The sequence below is a fragment of the Sardina pilchardus genome, chromosome 18, assembly GCF_963854185.1.
Source record: "Sardina pilchardus chromosome 18, fSarPil1.1, whole genome shotgun sequence".
NCBI lineage: Eukaryota > Metazoa > Chordata > Actinopteri > Clupeiformes > Clupeidae > Sardina > Sardina pilchardus.
In genome coordinates, this window is record NC_085011.1 from 21650699 (window position 1) to 21673000 (window position 22302).

The following is a 22302-nucleotide window of genomic DNA, read 5'->3' on the forward strand; positions in this document are numbered from 1 at the left end:
GTGCAGTGCAATCTGTTCGTGGCCCTTCACTTAAGATGATGGTTTTCTGTACCTTGTGAAATGCCCACTGGCAGGTTGCCATGAGTACTGTTGAGATGCGGTGCCCGCGGATCCGTCCGCTGAGAGCACTTTGCAGGATCTCATAATGTTTTGCCCGTATAAGGAGCAGACCCACCTCATCCCTCTTCTCTCGCTCTCTTCAGCTTGTCAAACAGTCCAGCCCGCACTTCCTCTGTCTGCGCGGGAAACCCCCCCCCCCCCCCACCCATCAGCCTGGGTTATGTCTGCCTGTCAGATCAGGGGCTGGGGGAGCCGTGGGGTCGACAGCCAGACCCAGAGACAGGATTTACGCCCTCCTCAACATCGGATGGGCTCCCCCCCCCCAAAAAAATGTGCTGAGACTGTGGGTCAGACACCAGCCCGCGATCGGCCCAGATAAGGGGCCAGACCCAGACACGCGTCAGAACCCGGGGAGCCAGACTCCTCTTGGGGTCGGCAGTTGTTTAGGCCAGCATTCCAGCCCAAATCTCTCTGCTGGTGCGTCTGCTCCTGTCTCCAAAGCCCCAGTCGACCGTTAAGCTCGGGAAAGCATCAGTGAGAGGAGCTTTGGCCGGTGGAGCAGCCATCTCAGTCTCCGCAGAGCACACTTCCTGAATTCCTCGCGCGCTGCTTCTGATCCTTTAAGTAAAGCCAAGACTTGGAGGACTCAGCAGTACCCAGAATATAGTTGCCTGAGCTAATAGTCAGCTAAATGTGTGTCTACATGTATTTTGAATTGCCCTTCAAAAGCCTCCATTAAAGGGATGTTCAGTCCAGACACAGTGAAGCATGTCTCATGATCTGAATGTTTATTGTCTCTTACCTGTCCTGAACAGCTACAATTCCTATGTCCCTAGCCCCCATCCTTAGCCCCCCATCCCTCGACCCCATCCCTAGCCCCCACCCCTTGACCCTTCCACCCGCAAGGGGCCAGCACCCTTCCGACCCTTCTCTCTCTCTTTCTATCCCTCCGTATGTTGATTTGTCTGGCCTACGTATTTTTTTTTCATGTTCTTTGTCTGTCTGACACTAAAACGATGTCTCTCTCCTTCTGTCTCCTCCAGCTGCAACTGCAATGCGCAGACGCCGCCCACCATCAAGGTGGCCGTGGCGGGAGACCAGAGCTACCTCAGCACGGTGCTGCGCTTCTTCGTGGAGCAGCTGGCCAACAAGACGCCCGATTGGCTCAGCTACATCCGCTTCCTGGTCATCCCCATCGGTACGAAGACACTATTTTTGTCACTTTCTGTATTCATGTGGTTATGAAGGCCTGGGGGGGTACCACTGAAGTGTGAGGTTTGTATTTGCCCTAAGAAAACAATGGAGCACTTTAGGAGCTTCATATATCTGATGATGTGATATCTATTGGTTTAGGGTCCCATCCGTTGGCAAAGTATGTGGCGTCATTGGACAGCAAGTTCAACAGCATCTTCATGGACACGGCGTGGAGGGAGCTTTTCTGCAGGCCAGAACCGCCCTCCACAGGTAGAACCCTCTTATGGAACCTTAGCGCCAGCCTAGAACATCACTACTGCAGCACTGAGCCTTACTCAACATGGCAGATACCACTATATATATTAAGATACTTACAAAAATAACTAGAACCTCCAATTAGACTCAAAATGGAAAGCATAGTGACCATTGACCATTAACCACTGTATAAGAGACCCTCCTATCAGAGGGCTTCACCTTAGGCATTCTACCAACTACCAACACTAAGGCACATAATAAAAGCTCATTGTGATCATTATGGAACTAAAGGCGATATCCCATGTGTATGACGTTATGTCTTACAGTAACAAGTCTAGCACAAGACCACTACTCTTTCACCCTAATAATGCGCCACCACCCAACACCTCCACTCACACCAACACACTGAGCCAGCACACCTACAGTACACAGCATGAGGGGCACAGTGTGATCTGTTCTACAGGTGTGTTCATTAGCTGGAGTGGTGTGGAGGAGGCCTGTGTTGGCCTGGAGCTCCCTGCTCCAAACAGGGTTGTGCTGTTTGTCAGTGCTAGTAGTACTAGTTGCTCTGGCTCTGCGGCCGTGGCTTGGAGCAAAGCAGATGTGCCATGCATGCACCTTCCCTCCCCCTCCCTGCACAACCTGGCAGCTCAGAAGCCCACTGACAGAATGTTGTCATAGCTCCAGCATTTAGCTTGTAGCATGTGGCAGCGCAGCCTACAATACACAGGCACAGATATAGCACCTCATTAATGTTCACTACTGTAAACATAATGTCTATTGGGAATTTGATTGTAAATGTTTATACTGTATGTGTGTATCTTTGTGTGTGTGTGTGTGTGTGTGTGTGTGTGTGCGTGTGTATTTGTGTGTGTGTGTGTGTGTGTGTGTGTGTGTGTGTGTGTGTGTGTGTGTGTGTGTCTGTGTGTCTGTGCATTAGATAATCTTGATGTGGCTGGAAGGATTATCCAGTACCTGGCTGGTGCCAATGTGTCCCATCAATTCCCAATCTCAGAGGCCATGCTTACCTACAAACAAAAGAGGTACACGCAGGTGGTGTTTGAGAGAGCGAGCGAGAGAGAGAGAGAGAGAGAGAGAGAGAGATTGCATATCTGTTATATGAGTGTGTGTGTACGTGCTCAGATTTATTGAAATGTTTTTATTTGGATGTTTCGTTTCTGCCTCGATGCCTTTGTATGTGTGTGCTTTCATGTGTGTAAAATGCATGTCATAATTTGAACAGCTGAGGCCGTGTGTGTGTGCGTGCGCGTGTGTGCGTGCGTGCGTGCGTGCGTGCGTGCATTAAAACATATCTGACTCAAACAGTTCCAGGGCTGGAAATGTGACAGAGGTCCTTTCAGCCACACTGAGTTCGAAGAGCTCCCCAGAAAGCTCTCTCTCCAGACTCCTCCTGTTTGTGCTCCGCTCCGCTCCGCTCCTCTCCTCACAACATGGCAGCCGCCCCAGTCACTGCTTTATCGACTCGGCTCCGCTGGCTTTGGCCACCCTCGCCCTGGCACCGTCCACTGCAACTGTTTAAATTCCACTTCAAACAAACAGCAAAACTACCTCCTCTCTCTCCCAAAAGTGCCCAGAAACCGACTCTGATTGGCAATGCCCATTTGTTTGGATGGGTTATTTGTTATGAGCACATAAGCCGGTTCCCGCACAGCCGAATTAGAGTATTTTGAGTGTGAGTCGTATGAGTGGTTTGAAATTGCTCGAACAAATTCTGTCGGAATGAATCACTCTGGTGAATCAAAATATTGGAGGCCAGAGAGTGTGGAAAAGGGAGTCAGCTGAAGCGAGCCCTTTTTCCCTTTCCTGTGTTTGTCTGTAGAGGAACTGGAGAAAGCTAAGCCTCCATTTATCACTCAGTGGATTCTTTCCACTCCGGGCCGCGGCAGGGGCCTGCGATGGTGAGGAGCGGCAGCAGCAGCGGCGCTCTCTTTCTTTCTCTTTATTTCTCTCTCTCTCTCTCTTTCTCTTTCTGTCTCTCTCTCAAAAGCGTCCTCCTCACCCCCAGCTACAGATTGTCCACTCTCCCCACCCTGACCCCTTCTCTCTCTCTCTCTCTCACACTTGTTTTGTACTAAAGTGCACTCTTGAGATGGCCGACCTTTACTTTCTCCTCTTCTTTTCTCTCTCTCTCTCTCTCACACATGTTTCAACTAATCAACTAAAAGCTTCTGCACAACTTGCCTCACAAAGTAACACTCTCTTGCCCTCATTTGTTGTTTTGTGTTTTTGTTTTTCTGTTGTCTCTTTTGTTTGCATCCCAGGAAGCGAAGCTTGTATTTTGATTTTTACATCAGGTATATATTACGCTAATTCCTACTTTTTCCCCCTGTTTTTCCTTCTTATAAACAACGTTGATTATTTTCCCTTGCGATTACCCACTCACTCATTCTCCCTCCTGCCCGTTTTGCCTGGTCCTGACCTTCTGTCTCCCGGTCCCTCCCCGTCCGTCTCGTGGCCTTTAAGGTCCCAGTCTGCTCGTTGTCTCTCCTCTCCTGTGGTTCCTCCCTTGGGGTTGACTCAACCTCTGTTTGATTATTCATTACATCCCTATTAAGGCATGCCTGACAACTTCCACTAAAAATAAAAGCCGAGTGAAGTCGAGTAATAGATTATTGATGGCAATGCAAATTCCCTCACAGGTTCAAAGCCCAGGGGGGGGGAGACTTTGATGAGGGATTAAGTGTCAGCAGAAACAGCAGAGTGGCAAGGCTTAAATCTCCAGTTTAGGTTGCTTATTATGACAAGCCATCTGGAGCAATCTACTGTATGAAGCTTCATCAGACAGAAGTGATACTGGTAATAATGAGGTTGTGATCATATACTGTTATTTATTTGCTAGTTCATGGAAGAAGTCGTCATTCTGGATCATTCAATCAGGAATTATAGCTTGAACCATGTTGGTCTTGGTTACTTTGACAACGTACTTTATGTCTGTACAGTGGGGGACTGTGATACTTTTGATCCATATTCAGATTGGCATGCTTTGTGCAAGTAGTGCTGTTTTGACAATTGCTCAGTAAGCTCATTCCAAAAGTGATTCATCGAAATGATGAGGTTTTTACTGTACCACTAGATTCCTGCCGACTCATACACTTAAGCTCTTCTGAGAAGACATGCTGTCCTTGTCTCTGCAGGAGCAGAGGGAGTGCTGGTGGTGACTATAGATGAAATACCACAGGGCGGTAGCTCACGAGTCACCATGTGTGTGTGTGTGTGTGTGAGTGCCAGTATGTGTGTGTGTGTGAGTGTGTGAGAGAGAGGGGAGGGGAGGTAGTGTTTTGCAGTAAATGCACTGAGCCATTCACAAAGCTGCGTAAGTGACGCGGGGGTGGAGTGTGGGGTGGGGGTGGTGGGGGTGGTGGTGGTGGGTCAGCCTCTAGATGACCTACATCTGCTCCCTGGCTGTGGGCACAGAGCATGGAACGTGGCAGTAAGAATACTGTGGACATCATCATCATCACACACACACACACACACACACACACACACACACACACACACTTGCACCCGCATGGGTGACTCACTCACAGGAAGCTGGGAATCTGCATTTCGATAGATTGAACCGAACTCGCTGACATCCAGCGCTTGTAGCGGGAGATGCATTAGGGTCGAGTTAATGCTTCCCGTCCAAGCGGTTACATGGCTGGCCTATTATGCAGTGCTTACTGCGCACGGCGAGGCTAGATGCGGTATGCGCCTTTCATGTAAATCTGTTTTTATTGAAATGCATAGCGGCAGGATTTGAGCAAATCCCGTGGCTCAGTGTGTAAGAGGTGCTTAATGCTGTTTCTCTCACAAAAAAAGGAGATTATGTGTGAATGAGACTGATGTATGCGTTATTTTTCATAGATAGCACCTTTTAGATCCTCTCTTGGTGTAGCTAGGCAGCCATGTCGCAAATGATGCCCTCTTACATACAGAGTGGGCTATGGAGCAAAACATCGTACCCGCTTTGATGATGAACCACTTGTTCTGAATAGACATATGCATTAAAGAGATCAAAGGATCTTGAAGAGGTGTCATTTTTCTCGGACATGAAACATAAACACGACTTCCTTTGAAGTGCCCATAATACAGTGTATTCTACAGAGTAGCCCCTTGCCATGCTCCCCTACCATTGCAACTCCCTAAGACGGTGCCATTTCACCCAGTCAATCAACCATGTTCCATTTCATACAATGGGACATCCTGATTGTGTCCAGGGACATTGAGTGTTGGTGTCTCCTTTATACTATACTGTATATTCTCCTCAGGCACTCCTTCATGCCTCTGCCTAACCACTCTCTCTCTCTCTCTCTCTCTCTCTCTTTCTCTCTCTTTGTCTCTCTATCTCGCTTTCTCTCCCTCTCTCTCGCCAATCCATAGCCCTGACGAGGACTCTTGCCAAAAATTTGTGCCATTTATCGGGGTAAGTCCTCCTGGTTACGCTCAACATGAACTGACTCCTTGACATCTGTGCAATAGAGTTGAGTAGTGGTGCCATGTGTGTGTGTAATAGGGCAGGTGGAAAACCCTCTCTTCTCTTCTCCTCTCTTCTCCTCTCTCTCTTTCTCTCTCTCACAGGTTGTGAAAGTAGGCATTGTCGAGCACAGCCTCTCCACATCAGGTAATATGCCTCTCATGTACAGCAAGGCATTCAACCTGGAGGGGAGAGCTCTCCATCTATCCGTCTATTGCTCGTTGGAGAGGATTGGTGGGGGAGAAGTATAGATGGAGACAGTTTCCTGGATGAGGAGGAAAGGGCTATTATAGGATTTCCAGAGGAATGACAGTCGTTGTGGTTCTGGTTGAAATTTTGATTTAGAATTAGAGTTCTGCTTCAAGCATGAGAAAAAATATGGAAACAAATAGTACGATATAAAAATATTTTGACATCCAGCTTTCAATGTGAAATAGAAGACACGTGCCTTGCTTTCTAAAAATGATAGATCAATTTAGAATCCTACTGCCAACTGGTTGACAAATGGATATGGAAGGGGTGAATCACAGAACTCTGAAATGGCAAAGGGAAAAAAAGATTCGTTTTATTTTCTACAGGCATCCATCATTAGCCCAGCTTTGAGGCTCAGTTTAACTCTGTTCCAGTATCCATCTTGAGTGGAACCTTGTGGATGTCAGCGGTTTGTGCCAATTTCCATGGCAACGGTGTGTTGACATCCACGAAGCATCACCAGGCCTGTGTGCGCATTTGCAATTCCACCGCAATCCAGTTCAGGCGACAGTAATTAGACGGATGAGTCACTACTTAAGACAAAACACAAATGAGGGAATAACTGCATATGCGGCTGACATGTGAATGCCTGTTCCCATGTTCACATGTTAGCACTACAGTAGGTGTACATGGCAGGGCCGTGAGTGCCTATGCGCTGGGGACTGAAGGCAGAGTTAATGCACTCCCAAAGTTACATGAAGCAGAAAGTACAGTCACATGGCATCTGGGGATGTGGTAGTCATTTGTGGGTCTGGGCATGTTTTTACACATCATTTGAGATTGACACAGTTTGCCTAGAGACCATGTGGTTGACATAGAGCCATGCGCTAGTTTTTCAAAGCTAATTTGGTACTTTTTGCTGTAGTCGACCTACATTTAACCACTTGGCCATGACCACACACAAGGCACTTCTGGCAACGGAAGGTTTTAGAATTTACTATTTCAACTCATCTAATTTCCATTAGGTCCATTAGCCCGTCACAGTACAGACATCTCATCTGGGATGCAGAATATCTGTGTGTTCTCTCTCTCTCTCATCATCACTTGTCTCTCTCTCTCTCTCTCTCTCTCTCTCTCTCTCTGTGTCCACAGTGGACTCGGACGATGCAATGGGCACTTCTCCGTCCTCCCAATTTGTGGTCCCCCACGGGAAGGAGATGTGTGGAACCCCCCCTCCCTCGCCCTCCGTGTCAGTCGGTCTGTCTGGAGCTGGGTGTGTGTTTCACTCGTTTCACCATGCATTAACACACACACACACACACACACACAGTACACACACAGTACACACACACACACACACACACACACACACACACACACACACACACACACACACACACACACACACACACACACACACACACACACACACACTATGCATTATCATACACACAAACCACATAGAAGTCACTCATGCAAACCACAGGCAAACATAGTGTTCCCTTATTTGTAAGGGTGTAGGGATAATACATTTCTGAGGTTCTCTCGTTCCAGTATAAAGCTTGAACAGGAGTGAGATTTAGTAAATGGAGAGCAGATCCTAAGGATTTAAGGCGGGAAGAAAATACCGTAGCAAATCAAAATGGGGTTGAAATGCCTGTGTAGAATCCATAGCAACCCAGAGGGTTAAGACAAATGTAGACAGCTGGATTGAGTGTGTAGCTATAGCCATGTGTAGTGTAGGAGTGTAGGAGTATCTTCAGGATGTGCTATATATCACAGCTGTTCAGCTGTGAGTACTTATAGACCGTGAGATTGTCCATTATGGCATGGCATGACATAGGAAGAGCAGCAGGACTGGCTGTAGCTGAAACCACAATTTCACTACATCTAATTTTGGTCAGCATAAACTCTTGATTGCAAATAAAGCATCATTCCTAACTCAACACTGACCCCTGGTGGACATCTTATGAAAATGTTCAAGTGTTGCTGTTCAACCACTCATTTACATACATGCCACCCCTGTGACATTTCCTGATGGAAAGAATGCTAATGTGTGTGTGTGTGTGTGTGTGTGTGTGTGTGTGTGTGTGTGTGTGTGTGTGTGTGTGTGTGTGTGTGTGTGTGTGTGTGTGTGTGTGTGTGTGTGTGTGTGTGTGTGTGTGTGTGCGAGCAGTTCTCCGTGCGTGGGCGGCGAGCTGATGGGCCTGCAGGTGGACTACTGGACGTGGCAGGGCCCGGAGAAGAAGCGGGACGGCGAGAAGAGGGAGGTGGGCCTCAAGAACACGCTCAAGAGCAACTTCCGCTCGCTGCAGGTCAGCCGGCTGCCCTGTGGTGGGGAGCTCACACCGCCGCCCGGCATGGCCATGACCGTGGTCACCAAGGAGAAGAACAAGAAGGGTCAGTAAAGGTCACATGAGTCAAGTGAAGGTTATATGACTCACGTGAGGGTTACATGAGTCAAGTGAAGGTTATATGAAGGTTCAATAAAAGCATGGAATGTCTGTATATAAAATGCAAATCAACCATGTGCAACATTTACAGTGAACACACAGTGAGGTGAAACACACACTAACCCCGGAGCAGTGAGCTGCCTTGATACAGGGGCGCTCGGGGAGCAGTGAGGGGTTAGGTGCCTTGCTCAAGGGCACTTCAGCCATGGATGTACAGTATGTACATTACATTACATCACATGAGTCAAGTGAAGGTCATATGAGTCAAGTGAAGGTTATATGACGGTTCTATAAAAGCATGGACATGTAGTGAGATTGTAGTGGACCTTTGTGTTAGCGGAGCATGTCATAGTTACAGTATACAAGCAGCATGTGTACTGTGTGTTCTGTGTATAAAGCTGAGGCGGGTTGTATTAATTTCACAATGTATAAGAAAGAGGGCTGTATACTGTCTTACAAAATTGTCCCAAGTCTAGTGTTTGGTTGTACATTCTAACGTGACAGTCTAGATTTGTGTGTAACTAATTTGTGTGACTAACATGCAACATTCCCCTCATATGGTTTTTGGAAACTAGGTCAGATGATCAAAAACAAGTAGGCTGAGCTCTGGTTCAGATCACCTCAAAGCACTCAGATGAGATGAGCTATCCAGTCAAATTTCACAGTAAAGCAGCACTTAAGAACATTTGCTCTCTGGGTCCCCATACAGTTGAGAAGCACGATAACAATATACAAACTAAATTATGCGTCTTTTGCTACAAAGTATGAACATAACGCCAATACAATATAGAGGGAATGCACCTACAGCAGTCTGTAGAGAGTGGTCTCAGAATTCCTGTAGTATAGAAACTTTTCCATTTTGATTTCTGGGGCGAGGTGTGTTCCTACCTGAGCACAGAAAGTTGCTAGGTTAATCGCCTATAGAGGGCGGCTAAAACAATGGCAGAAGTGCCATTGGTCATGTTATGAGGTTATGTGGCATCAAAATTATTTTGGAAACGTGTCTTTAAGGCAAAAAAAACATTCATACAGATATTCATCTTACTGGTTATAATGATGTAAGAAGGGAAGGCGGTGTGTAAAGTGACCAAATTCTGCTGATACTGGGCATGGCTGCCTGGGTTGTTTTGAATTCTCCATTTCACATGCACTCTCTCTACTCCCTTGGCCCCTGCAGTGATCTTCCTCAGTAAGAAGCCCAAGGAGAAGGAGTTGGACTCCAAGAGCCAGGTGATTGACGGCATCAGCAGGCTGATCTGCACGGCTAAGCACCAGCACACCATGCTCAGAGGTACAGCCCTTACAATGCTAAATCCCCCAGCCTCATACATCACAGCCACTCCAATTGTTTAGCTAACACTGACAGGGGATTTGTCTTGTCACTCTGTTTACAAACAGTGATTATAAAATAGAATCAACTTCATATGTTACAGTCATTCTAAATGTTTAACTAACACTGAGAGGTGATTTTTCCACCCTAGTTACAAATAATGATAATTTATAAGAGAGTTTGGATTTGTTTCAAGTGATGTTTGCGTATAGTAGATGGATAGTGCCTTTTGAGATGCTTTGTAAAATCTCAAATGTCCATAAGATGTTCAGTAAACAGTTAAATAAAAGTTTGTTAACACTCGTGAGTCGGGAGTCTAACCTCTGTGTGCTGTTGCTGTCCAGTGTCCATTGATGGAGTCGAGTGGAACGACGTGAAGTTTTTCCAGCTGGCCGCTCAGTGGCCCACCCACGTCAAGCACTTCCCCGTTGGCCTCTTCGGCTACAGCAAGCCCATGTGACCTTACCTGACATCCTCCAGCATCTCCACACTCTGTCCTGGGCTCTCAGAGAGAGAGAGAGAGAGAGAGGGAGAGAGAGAGAGAGGGAGGGAGAGATGGACAGACAGACAGATTCAGGGAGAGAGGGAAAGAGAGAGTGGGGAAAGGATGAATGGAGATAGGAGAGAAGCCAACTCATCGGGACAGTAAAATGGGTTCCCATGGAAGCCTTTTGCTGCTGCAAAAGTGTTGTCAGAAACACAATTTTTTTCATCATTGTTATTATTGTTGGTCTGTTCATTATTTTTGATGGGGTTTTTTTACACTATATGGACAGATATAAAGTAATATTTTGTATGTATGAATCATGCTGCCTCCTCTAAGAACAAGTTTTTTTGTTTGTTTTTGAGTTTCGACAAATGGCCACCTTAAGATGATGGCAGCTGTGTTTGCACTTTGTGTGTTTTTTTTTTTTTTTTTGCTCATCCATTTGTCACCTTTTATTATTATCATTTCCATGAAATCCTGTGTGTAACGCTGTCATGTACGCAGTGGAAAGTAGAGTGTTCTGAGGAAGTAAGGAACTTGAAAGTGGTGTGTATGTGGCTGTGTGTGTTGGTGTAGATGGTTTGGTGTTCAAAAATAAGGAATATTGCTGTGAATTTAGATAGGGACTCCTTCACCTTGATGCAGTGCGCTGTTTTTCTACCTTTATCCTGAATTTTAATTTTGAATGATGTTTGTTCATTTTCTTGTTGTTTGTTTTCTTTCGAATATGAGATCTAATGTATTGACCTGCCTTTTGTATTTTTAAAGCACAGTGAACTAAAAGTGAAACATAATACAGTATATCCCTGTAAAGTCCCCCTTGAAAAACTAATCAGAACTTGAGGTATCGGTCAGGGTCAACAGACAAAACTCAGACACAAAGCATGTAATGTGAATCCCACCATCGTAGTGGCCATCTGAACCATGTGCTATATGAAAGTGCTTTGTGCTGGTTAATGTCCACCCTGCCCCTGCAGCAAGGCCTCTTACTGCAGAAAGGTTTAACATCAGGAAACAGGCCTGAAAAGGGCAACGTGGCCTCATACACACAGTAGCACCTCAGTCTGTTCAATGACTTCAAAGCTTAATGCCAAATTACTATTCCCTTTAGTGTGAATATACTATGTATCCATCATGTATTGTCTCCAGTTACACAGTCAGATTTTTCCTGGGGCAATATGTGAAAGATGTATATCTTTAAATGCAGTATTCACATGAGGACATTACTAGTTTTGCACAATGAATCTTGGCTTTAGCTTTAGGGAGCGTTTAAACCTTCATATTCACCACTTATCAAATTGCAATTATATGTGGATTGTCATCTATAACCTGATGTCATTTGCTATTTTACAATAATTAAACTTCATAAAAAAGATGAAGAAGTAGACACATTGTATGCATAGGCCATTGCATTCTATTCGACAATTCATAGGTACAATGCCTCCCTCTGGTGGCGTAAAGAATTTCAACACGTTAGAAGAGGCAAAGGGGAAAGGCATTGACTTTTAAAATCTGGATTCTGCCGTTTCAAAGGAATGTGCTGGCCATTGCTATATCACCTATATTGATGGAAGAATGCAAGCACTGCATGTCACAGGATGTGTAATAGGCTCATGTAGAATTATGGATTTCCACTAATGCGCCATACTAGCAACATCACATTCTATCATGTGGGTTTATAACGTATATCAACGACCATGCATGCATTAGAACTCAGAACTCAACACACTCATAACAGAAGGCTGAAGACCTTTAAAGAAGACCTTTCAAAGTGTATGAGGTTACTTGGGAATGTGGTCATATTGTTTGTTTTTATTGGTTATCAGTGTTTGGATACTTCTTCAAAAGTATTTTCAAATGGGAAACTGGAGTGTTTTAAACCTTGAAATGATTTGACAAACAGGACACTGGTGAGCTGGCCACAGTCAGATGTGAATGATACTGCCCATACTGAAGTTTATTGCCGATTTGTATGTACGTTGTCTACGCGATGGTGCTCCTGTTGTAGGTCCCAGGTGGAGTCTCAAGACTGCACACTAAGACTGGGTGTTTGTTGTGTCCTTGATTTTGGTGAAGTGTGTATGTTTGTGACTTACGAGGAGCCACTTGGCTTACTTACAGTTCTCCTTTTGTGGTCTTGTTGGAATGGTGTTTCGTGTGTGGCACTTCTGCCCAAATGTTTATTTTATTTTTTTTTCCTTTTTTGTGAAGCACAAGTAACTATATATCTATATACATATTCAGCTCTTTAGTAATGCAATTCATCGTGATGCCAAATAACTGACTTATCTGACAGTGTGGACTTACACACGCCAGATTGGTGTGTTGTCAATGCACAGTGTACATTTTCACTGATCGGTGATATTTGGTCCCTGAAGCCAACTACCAGATTTGATTGACTCTAAACCCGATTAGATAAGCGTCAATAACCAGCGCAGGCACATGTTGTCTGTGACTAGCCTTTTGTGGCTACCACTCTGATGTTAACATACTCTGCAGAACCACTATTCACTATTCGCTGACCCCAACATCTAAACTTCCTTCACAAAGTATATCAGTCCTAGTGTGTGTATGTTTTTACACATTAGCAAAAAGGGACATCATACATTATGTGACAGTTCCATTATGTGATTGAATGAACCAACAGGGATAGGCCTACATTACAATCCTTGAAGAAATTACTTTACATTGTGAGAGATGGTACGGATTCTAAAACTGAGCGATATGAATAAGAGGGTTACTTTAGTGTAAGGAAAGTGATATCAAATTCATCATGTAACAAGTAACTTTGGTGATGGAAAGTGACATACTGGAACAGCAATTGTTTGCCACATTTTGTTTCTTCCTTTTTTCCCCTCTCCAGTTCTTTGGAGTGAATGTCTGTGCACATCGTATTCTCATGTTACCTTTGGCGTTATGTTGCTTTAAAGCAATATCTAAAGTATTGAGGAGTCCCTGGCCCCACCTGTGTTTCATAGCCTGTTATAAGGGCGTTAATCGAAACAGAAGGATTATTGAAGTTCAATCTCTGAACCCATCTTCTCTTGTTTGGAGATGGTAGCAGGCATCTTTGCACAAATATTCTTTTAAATTATAGAAGTATATGACAGTATTTTTAAAAATGAAACATACCACTAAAAACATGGATTAACCTTTGCATGTTTTATGATAGTTGTACATACATATTGGAATTTTGTATTGTTTTTCCCCCATGCGCTCACAAAAGCGATTGTGTTTAATAAAGAAAAATGTTTGTAACCTTCTTTAAATGTGTGTATTCTTGTAAAGGACTGGCTATATTCCTCTCACATGTCTGGTACAGCTGGCACATACATCAACAATGTGCTGAGTCACTCGTATGATGAATTTTACACTGAACTGCTATCACCGTTCAATATCAGGTGGTTAAGAGTAATTAGCCAGGCAAACTCACACACATTTCCTCACATAAACCATGTGTTAGACCTCCTGAAGACATGGTATTACTCTTCCCCCCCCCCCTCAGATTTTCAGTACAAATCATAGTCTCTTCAAGTTTGTTCAGGGTCTGTGTTGAGGGATAGCGCGCTCATGTTTGGGCCGACACGGAGGGCAGGTTGACGTAGCTCTTCATGGGTGGCAGTGGTCTGATCTTCCGCCCGGCCCAGCCTCCCTTCCTCTGCCACAGGCCACTTGAGGGCCGGATGCCAAGCCAGCGGTTACGGCCAGCCTTACCGATGATGCGTTTGTTGTGGTCTATGTTAGACACCCTCCCTACAGTGGCCACACATGTCTCTGATACCTGTTGGCAGTGGGGGGGGGAACAAAAAAAACATTTAAGTACCATCATATTATTTTTATTACATGTAACATCAATAGCAAAACAGGATATGTGGTCTTTATTAGCCATTTCAAAACTCTATTGGATGAATGGCAATTCCACTGTCACAGAAAACAAATTAGTTTGTTATGAATCAAAACATTTAAATAATTGAAGAGATAACTGGTTCCCAAGTTATAACACAGCCTTTTGTTTCTTAGCTGAATCAGAGTTCCTGATATTGAACTTACTACAGGGACAGTCCTCCTGAGAAACGTATGGACCTTGTCCCTATGAACTCACAAGATTCTAGTGTGCCGATTAGGGGATCTACCACCAATGGGCTAGCAATGACAAACAGGTATGAAGATAGAAGACAAGTGCTGGGCCCCCCCCCCCCCCCCTACTGCTCTAGTGTATAGCTAAGGTGCTATAGTATCGGCTGCTGTGCACTTCAATGTAATTTACTAGGGGGGTCCGGGGGCATGCACCCCCATGAGAAAATTTTGAAAAATAACCCCTTAAATGATGACATCTGATGACTTTTATGAGAACTATTGATAGACTGAGATACATATATTTCAAACATTATAACATATTACAATATAGTCTACAAGGCCTAAAGAAAACTCATTTATATCAAAGTAGCCAAGGGCCTATTTAAGACTAAAGCAGATATGGCTGAAATATAGGCTATCATGATCATTTTGCCAACAATGATGTAGAATTATGGATTTTCTCAGTTCATGTTTTGTTTCAACTTAAACCAACATAAAGTTATAATGTTGACTACATTATTTAGTATAGGCCTATGATAACATTTAGCCTGCCCCCTTACAGTCGTCTAGTATAGGCCTATTGATGCTGATTGAAGAGGTTGCTTGAAGATTATTGATATTTAAGTTTGAAAGAAAATCAAATTGCACCACTCCCTCTCCTTCCAAAGTAACATGTCCTCCTCTCCTCCTAAATGGCAGGCCCTACTGGTATAGCCTACATACCGTAGTTGTTCAAGTGCACACACTCAATGGAGAGCTAGGGTTAAAATTCAGACTGTGCCTTTAAATAGGCAACTTTTTTCATGTATCAGCACAATGCTACAATAGGCCATTCCCACTAAAACATCAGCTCAATATTATGTGCAAGACTGATGTTTACCAAGAATGCCAAAGTGTCAATCTCTTAGCACTATCATAATACTTTTTCTCATAGTGAGATGTCTATCCCGAAATATGTTTTGAATGACATGGGGCGCACGGAGGTGAACGGCTGGACAAACGCGGAATGACAAGGTGTTAACTAAACAATTTAGTAGACCTAAGGTAGACGGGCTTTGTGGTGAAAACGATGAAAACCAGTAGGCTAGTCAGTCACAGCTAACTTCAAGCACAGTAGCCTAGACTAGTTTACACGCACAGAAATTAAAAGTCAATAGGAGATTGTCGTCATTATCGGAAAATCCAGACACATCAAACTGGACGCGAACGCGAGGCAAAGACAACAACAAAAAACAACAACTTCATAAATATGTCTTCTTAAACAAATAATTTGACCTTTACCGTTTCATGGCTTCTGCTAAGAAACAAGCTGTCACTTTCAATGAATTCCACTAGTGACTAGAGAACGGACAAGGCTTGCGGAGTGGAAGAATCACACCCCTGCATGTTAGTGCCAGTGAGTTTTATGAATGTGTAATAGTGAATAGGTCTCTTACTGTACCTGGATCTGATGTTTGGAGGGCAGTTGCACAATAGCTGTGCCACTGACTTTCCGTAGAAGCACTCCAGATGTGCCTACATTATTAACAAACAGGACCTTGTTAGTGAAGCAAGGATTAAAGGTAATCCGATATTGATTTGGATTTTTAGTATAATCTCCACTCTAAATGTAAATGACATGAGGACACAACTCTAATCTCTGTATCGGCAACAACTCAAAGGTTATCAGTCGAAAACATTAACTTTTACAGTTTGTGGTCAAAAATGAGAACAGACTATGCACTTTCTACTGTATTGCTGAGTCAAGACAGAAACAAACATACAATCAGTGGTACAATATATGGGTTGTTTTCAGATGATATACCTGCAGCGCGAATGACCTTGGCACCTTTGCCAGGGAACAGTTCCAGGTTGTTGATCAGGGTGCCCACTGGAAGGGCTCCAAGAGGATGGGCATCCCCCTCTTTGGCTGAGACTGACAGGGAAGAGACACACAAGCAGATTATACTATCATACTATCATAATGGACCATGTACTTTTACTCATGACTACCACAGTCCTCTCTACTCTGTATTGGGGTATGTACAGTATGATCTTGGGAATTAGCTTGAACATAAATGTTTGTTTACCTGCCATGCGGCCAATAACTCCAGAGGTTTTGATGAGGTCACCAACGTCCATATTCTCTGTGGCAATAATCCAGCGTTTCCGATTACCACCTGCAACCAAGGCTATATCTGCCGACCTGAAGAAAGAATGGCGTTAAGTTAATCAGTTCCTTCAATTTCTCACATTTTTGTCACCTCCACATGTGATCTGCTACTGTCTGCATCAAATTTCAAAGGTTTCTGTATTTACAAACCTGCATGGATCGTATCTAACTTCGACGATTCGCTCCTCAAAGGGCTGCGGTTCTTTCCCGTCTTCATATCGCAGTCTCTGGAAGTCTATAATGCGATGTCGTTGTTTGTGGCCACCTCCAATACCATGTGTCCGAACCTTTCCTGATGTGTTGTAAGAACAGCACATTAAATGTATGTTAGGAAATGCTGAGGTAAACCAGTGAAATGTACCAGTTAGAGGCAAACATTCTTGAGGAAATCGAGTACCTGTCCAGTCCCTTCCTCCGGTCTTTTTCATGCCAATGGGGCGAATGGTGTACTTATCCCTCTGTTTCCAGTATGTCTTGTTCTGTTCCAGGCAGGCTGTTGTGAGTAACCCCCGCCATTGAGACACTGCACCGTTGAAACTTGGGAGGAGGGATGCTGCTGGGGCTCTGTTGCTCTCAGCAACAACTCTGCTACAGAGCAGTCCCTACAATAACAGAGTCGAAAAGTGATTGGTTATTCTACTAAAACTATCGATGGACGTACACAGGCAAGACATATAATTACTGTTTGTAACACACCTGTTTGCAACCACCTCCCGTCAGAGTTATAGCGCGCATGGCTCGTGAGAGAGCCGAAACTGCCATAACTGCCGATGGCCTCTTCAATGTCTAACCTACATCAATCAGGGGGAAATGCACTTTCAGACATTTTTTTACAGAAAAATGTTAGTACGTTACCCTTGACGTTGCAGTGGATGTACCCAAATGGAGGTGGCGTACTGTATATCATCCATTGTTTGCGAGATTTTAATGTCAACCTGCAGTTTGTTATGCGACGCAACGTTCTTGATGTCAAACATGTATTTCAACTTTGGGATTGATTATTATGTTTCAATGTATCTCAAATGACTTTTTAAAAATGATAATGATATGATGATAACGAAGGACTTCTTTAATAAAAGACGTATTGTTATGTATGTTCCTCAAAAGGCAAGATAACCTAACCATTATTTAATTCTACTGTAACTGACAGGCCACACGCAACATGACATGCGATTCAAGTTAACGGATCGTTACATCTCTCCCATTACTTTTCACATCAATCCTAAGTGTGTAGAAATGTTATGACACTGCGCATTTGCAATTCGTTTATGCATTAGAGTTACCGTAGTATTTTCTGATATTTTAATCCATAACGTTACTTCACACTCTCGTGTCCTTCAGCAACACAGCACGTCGCATATCACTGACGTCTGGCTTGTTCTACGTAACAGATTACTGCAGTGTTCTACCCTTTCGCTCAGCACTGCCCCCAGGTGCTGTGGATCCATCACAAAACATTTCGGTAAGGAATCAAATGTCAATTTGCAACTTTCCATTTAAAATCTATTTGGTTTTGAATTATTTATTTCTGTTCACGTGGCTTTGTTTGAATTTACCTGAATTCGATTTTTGCTTTAACACGATATATAAAGACCACACCTAGAACTAGACGTCAGAAGTACAAGTGGTCCAATGACTTGTTAGTTTTCTCTGGTGGACATATTGGATTTAAAGAGGCTCAACCGTTTAGGAAAAGACACGGGGCTTACGGAGTTGAAAAATACTATTGAATTTGCGGTTATCTAGTGAAAGTAACCAGTCAGGTGTTATTAGTTATTAGAACGACATAAATACATAACGGTTTGCGGTGTGTTTGTTTGCCGAAAAATTGTTCTGAACTTCAGCGTCTACCAGCTGCTGAGCTGTCCGAATTGCACAGTTTCACATTGTGTTAAGTCAGTTTGCTTGCAGTAGCGGCGGGGATAGCCAGGCTGCCTTCTGCAAAGAAGTGACCAGATGGCAATGTGATATTTCATTATTTCTAAATCTGTGTGTCTCGTTCAACTACTGCAAAGAAAAGAAGCTGATCGCGACCAACCGAGCCCGCGCCTGGGGAAGATACTGAGAGGTATGATGTCATGCTTATTTGGCGTACCCGCTCACGCTAGCTCGGTGGTATTATGCTAGCTATCGTTATACCTTGTTAGTTGCTAGAGTTCTAGATTACATTTCAAGAATTTACCAAACCGTGGTTATTGATGGTTGCATGTAATAGTAAACATGTCTGATACACTGATATGACGTAATATTCTGACTACTTTCCGAAATCTGATGCATGGGTGGCAGGCCTCTATCATGGACCTGCCCAACCTGTCAAACAAGGTTGATGCACACACAGCGACCTCACGTTCCATGTGATGCGAGCAATAGTGAACTCCTGGTAATTAAATGACCACTGCAATTTTCCACTGTGTCTGTAGTTGTGGTATTTTTGTCCCCCCCCCCAGCAACTGTTTGATATAGGCGACCCCTGAATATGACTTCACCGAAGCCTTTGTTATTACAAAATTTGCTCGCCGACTCATTATGACCAAAGATCCTCTCTGTTATGACGCTAAAGAATAGTGCATTCAGCCGCATACGTTATCTGTCAACCTTTTCAGGAAAGAATACATCACATATATTTTTTCAAAATGTACGAAGAGAAAGCTGTTTTGCATAACTTTAGATACCAAGATCAGTAAACAGTCAACTCTCATGTGAATATTATTGATGTAGGTTTCTTTTTTGTTTACAATCTAACCCTAAGGTTTGTCTATGAATGTTTGTGAATCTGAGTGTGTCAACTGCTGCCTTAATAGATTGACACATACAGCTTTAATGACCGATTCCAAGGTGTTTTGGACATTTTATAACTTGACTCAGCTAGGCAACATATATCCTCCGTAATCAGTATAAATGGCATACAAGTTTAAATGAACTCTTTGGAAAGGAGTTTGAGAGTTTGTGTGCAGTCAGAGGATTGCATGGTTTCACTCTGACATGCTTTAGATTTGCTGCTGATGATCGAAGGTTGTTGAGTCTTCTGGACAAGATGCAGTATATTATTCAGCAGAGCTGAATGTGCTTATTGGCTAAATTGGATTTATCTAAATCCGAGGGCAGTGCTCTCTAATCACCCATTAAACTCTTAAACCCCTCATCCGCTACTAGTTACTAATGCAGTATCTGGGATGGCTTATGCCACTAGAAGGTGATGGATGACTTCTCTGCTTCTTGTGCGGCTCCAGATTATTGGTATGGCAATTGCAATATGGAGAAGAGGTTGATGTCCAGTATGGCTTTAGGACGTTTTTCAGTATCTCTAATTATTGAATTTTTACTCCCACTCGATGTCTGATGCGTCACAGTTTGCTTTTTGAGATTGCATCCTGTGTTAAAATTAAAATATTTACAAAGTTAACTAATGCAAATGTCCCTCATGTTCACATTCCTTTGAACACTACATTGGGCTACAGGACCCATGTTCTTCTTCACTTGTGTGTTGTTTTGCTGTGTAACGGGAACAGTGGGCGTCCTATCCTTTAAACTGCTTTCCAAAACAGCATAAATGAAAGTGAATCTTGAATATACCTGTGGCTTGCTATTGCAGAAGTCTTGTAGGTAGCTCTTTGGAATCTGAGAGTTGATTTGAGTTTCATTCATGTAAACTCAACCCAAACTCGGTAAAAACTGCAGGAATCCTGAGTACCTCCTGCGCCAATGTGCTCCATTTTCAAGAATAGACTACCTACTGGGCCAGTCTATAAATTACGCAGGTTAATTAAATAGGCCTTTTGAGTCTCTTGAGGTCACACATTCTTGATTTGGGTTCATCACAAGTTGGCTCATGGATCACGCGGAAATATCCTTGTGACTATTCTTGGTGTCCAGTCACATTTGTTCCTTGTCACTTAGACTAATAAGCGATGCAAATGATATGTAAATGTCTGTGGGTAGACTATTTGTTGCCAGTACAAAGGTACCTTTAGCGAAGCACTTTTTACTTTAGCAGTGTTTTGTACAAATGTTTTGAAATACGAGGTGAGTAGCATTTTCAATGCCTCTTTTTGCGCTTGATTTGTTTTCCATTTATGGGTGATCACTGCACAGAATTTGCACACAAGTTGCATTGCCGTTTGTTGATGGGCTTTTGATTGTTTCTTTCTATTGAGCGCCTCTACCAAAGAGCTTGTTGTAGCTCCAGCACTGCAAGCACAAAGGGAGAATACAGCCCCCCCTCCACACACACACACACACACACACACACACACACACACACGAGGAAACAGCTGTCTGGTTCAGTGGCAGCCAGCCCTCTGTGATGGAGTGCCCCTGTGTCCCATCCCAGTCACATCCCCCACCACACCCATTCTCAGCTGTTCCACCAGCCTGCCGCACCCTCTCTCTCTCTCTCTGTGTCTCTGTCTCTCTCTGTGTGTGTGTGTGTGTGTGTGTGTGTGTGTGTGTGTGTGTGTGTGTGTGTGTGTGTAGCCCCTTGCTCCTGCTGCTCATCGAACTGGTTATGTGTCATGCTCCCCTCATTTTCCTCTGTTAGACAGACATGATAGAGTGTACTGCAACAAGTTGAAGTGTGTGTGTGTCTCTGTCTGTGTGTCTGTATGTTGTGTGTGTGTGTGGTGTAGTAGAGGGTCACAGTGCAGAGTGTCCTGAGGAAGGGCAACATTGCTGTGATGTCCCTGGCATGAGGAAAGAGGGCAGGAAATGCCAGAGCGGAGAGGGGCATGACTGGAGCAGCATGTGTGATGACCATGTCAACAGCACGGATGGTCCCCTCAACAGCTGTGCAAGTGACCCTGCCAGTTAGAGTAGCCCACAACACACGTAAACGTAGTGTCTTTCGCCCCCTTAGTCTGTTGTTGGGCACTTTGGGGTTGAAATGCAGTCTTTGGTCAGGACGCACAAAGACTGCAGTCCTAAATAATTTAGATTGAACCATCACTGCAGCACAATTTAGGCTACATATTTTCTCCTTGAGTAAGCTATGTACACAACGCAACCTTACAACAACACGCTGGCGTCAGTCAGATTTGTCATATAAGGTAGCTTGGCTTATTCCTTCCTGAGGTCATGTCTTCGGATTCCTTCTTGAAACGTGTGTGTGTTTGTGTGTGTCTCACTGGGAGCCTGGCAGCTGCAGCTGGGACTGTGAGTGCTTCTCCTCGGCTGTTGTCGACCGCAGCGGTGAGACAGCAGCCAGGGCTGGGCTGGGCTGGGCTGCACTTCGTCTTACCTCTGTTGATGCAGCAAATCGCCCAGGGGCATCGGGTTTGGTTTTTGGACGAGACGAGAGGGGGAGAGAGAGGAGGAGGAGGAAGAGGAGGAGGCGGCGGCAGGTCTCCTGTTCTCAAGTGTGTGTGTGTGTGTGTGTGTGTGTGTGTGTGTGAGAGTGTGTTAAGATAGTTATGTAAATGAGGAGGCTGAACTGAGCAACATTGTTCTCTTGTGAGTTCTGATTGGGTTAGGTAACTTAGGTTAGACAGCATGGACAGACTAAGAGAAAATTGCTAGCCACGGCCAGAGTGCTGCTCTGTGCAGAACAGCCACACACCACTCTCTGGCATAGCGCAGTCCTGCTGCCAAGCCGCCCGCCCGGGCACAGCCACTCACACAGGGCTCTCT

General features: G+C 44.3%; 3 protein-coding genes across 10 annotated transcripts in view; 2 read left to right on the forward strand and 1 right to left on the reverse strand.

Moving 5' to 3' along the window:
- The window catches only part of zmp:0000000755 (phosphofurin acidic cluster sorting protein 2), a 68643-nt gene extending 55127 nt beyond the window's left edge, over window positions 1-13516 (forward strand). The window contains exons 16-25 of one of the 2 annotated variants that reach the window (XM_062519552.1): window positions 1104-1258; window positions 1414-1524; window positions 2450-2552; window positions 3792-3824; window positions 5896-5938; window positions 6094-6136; window positions 7334-7454; window positions 8358-8581; window positions 9812-9925; window positions 10309-13516. In XM_062519552.1, the coding sequence (XP_062375536.1) occupies window positions 1104-1258; window positions 1414-1524; window positions 2450-2552; window positions 3792-3824; window positions 5896-5938; window positions 6094-6136; window positions 7334-7454; window positions 8358-8581; window positions 9812-9925; window positions 10309-10424 (1063 nt within the window). In that variant the 3' untranslated portion in view covers window positions 10425-13516. The remainder of the gene's footprint in view (window positions 1-1103; window positions 1259-1413; window positions 1525-2449; window positions 2553-3791; window positions 3825-5895; window positions 5939-6093; window positions 6137-7333; window positions 7455-8357; window positions 8582-9811; window positions 9926-10308) is intronic. The other variant, XM_062519553.1, reaches the window with a different exon arrangement.
- A 76-nt stretch (window positions 13517-13592) lies between these two features.
- Window positions 13593-18053, reverse strand: mrpl2 (mitochondrial ribosomal protein L2). Its single transcript, XM_062519554.1, has 8 exons — window positions 17964-18053; window positions 17377-17471; window positions 17078-17282; window positions 16831-16972; window positions 16598-16713; window positions 16333-16443; window positions 15970-16043; window positions 13593-14232 (listed from the first exon to the last, which is right to left on the reverse strand). The coding sequence occupies exons 2-8, from the start codon at window positions 17440-17442 to the stop codon at window positions 14020-14022; spliced, it is 927 nt and encodes a 308-aa protein (XP_062375538.1). The 5' UTR covers window positions 17443-17471; window positions 17964-18053; the 3' UTR covers window positions 13593-14019.
- A 65-nt stretch (window positions 18054-18118) lies between these two features.
- klc1b (kinesin light chain 1b) overlaps window positions 18119-22302 on the forward strand; it is a 38689-nt gene continuing 34505 nt past the window's right edge. Inside the window, exon 1 of one of the 7 annotated variants that reach the window (XM_062519557.1) lies at window positions 18119-18142. The gene's annotated coding sequence lies outside the window, so the exon portion shown is untranslated. Of the gene's footprint in view, window positions 18143-18221; window positions 18749-22302 lie in introns of those variants that run through there. The other 6 variants (XM_062519560.1, XM_062519559.1, XM_062519558.1 and 3 more) reach the window with 6 other exon arrangements.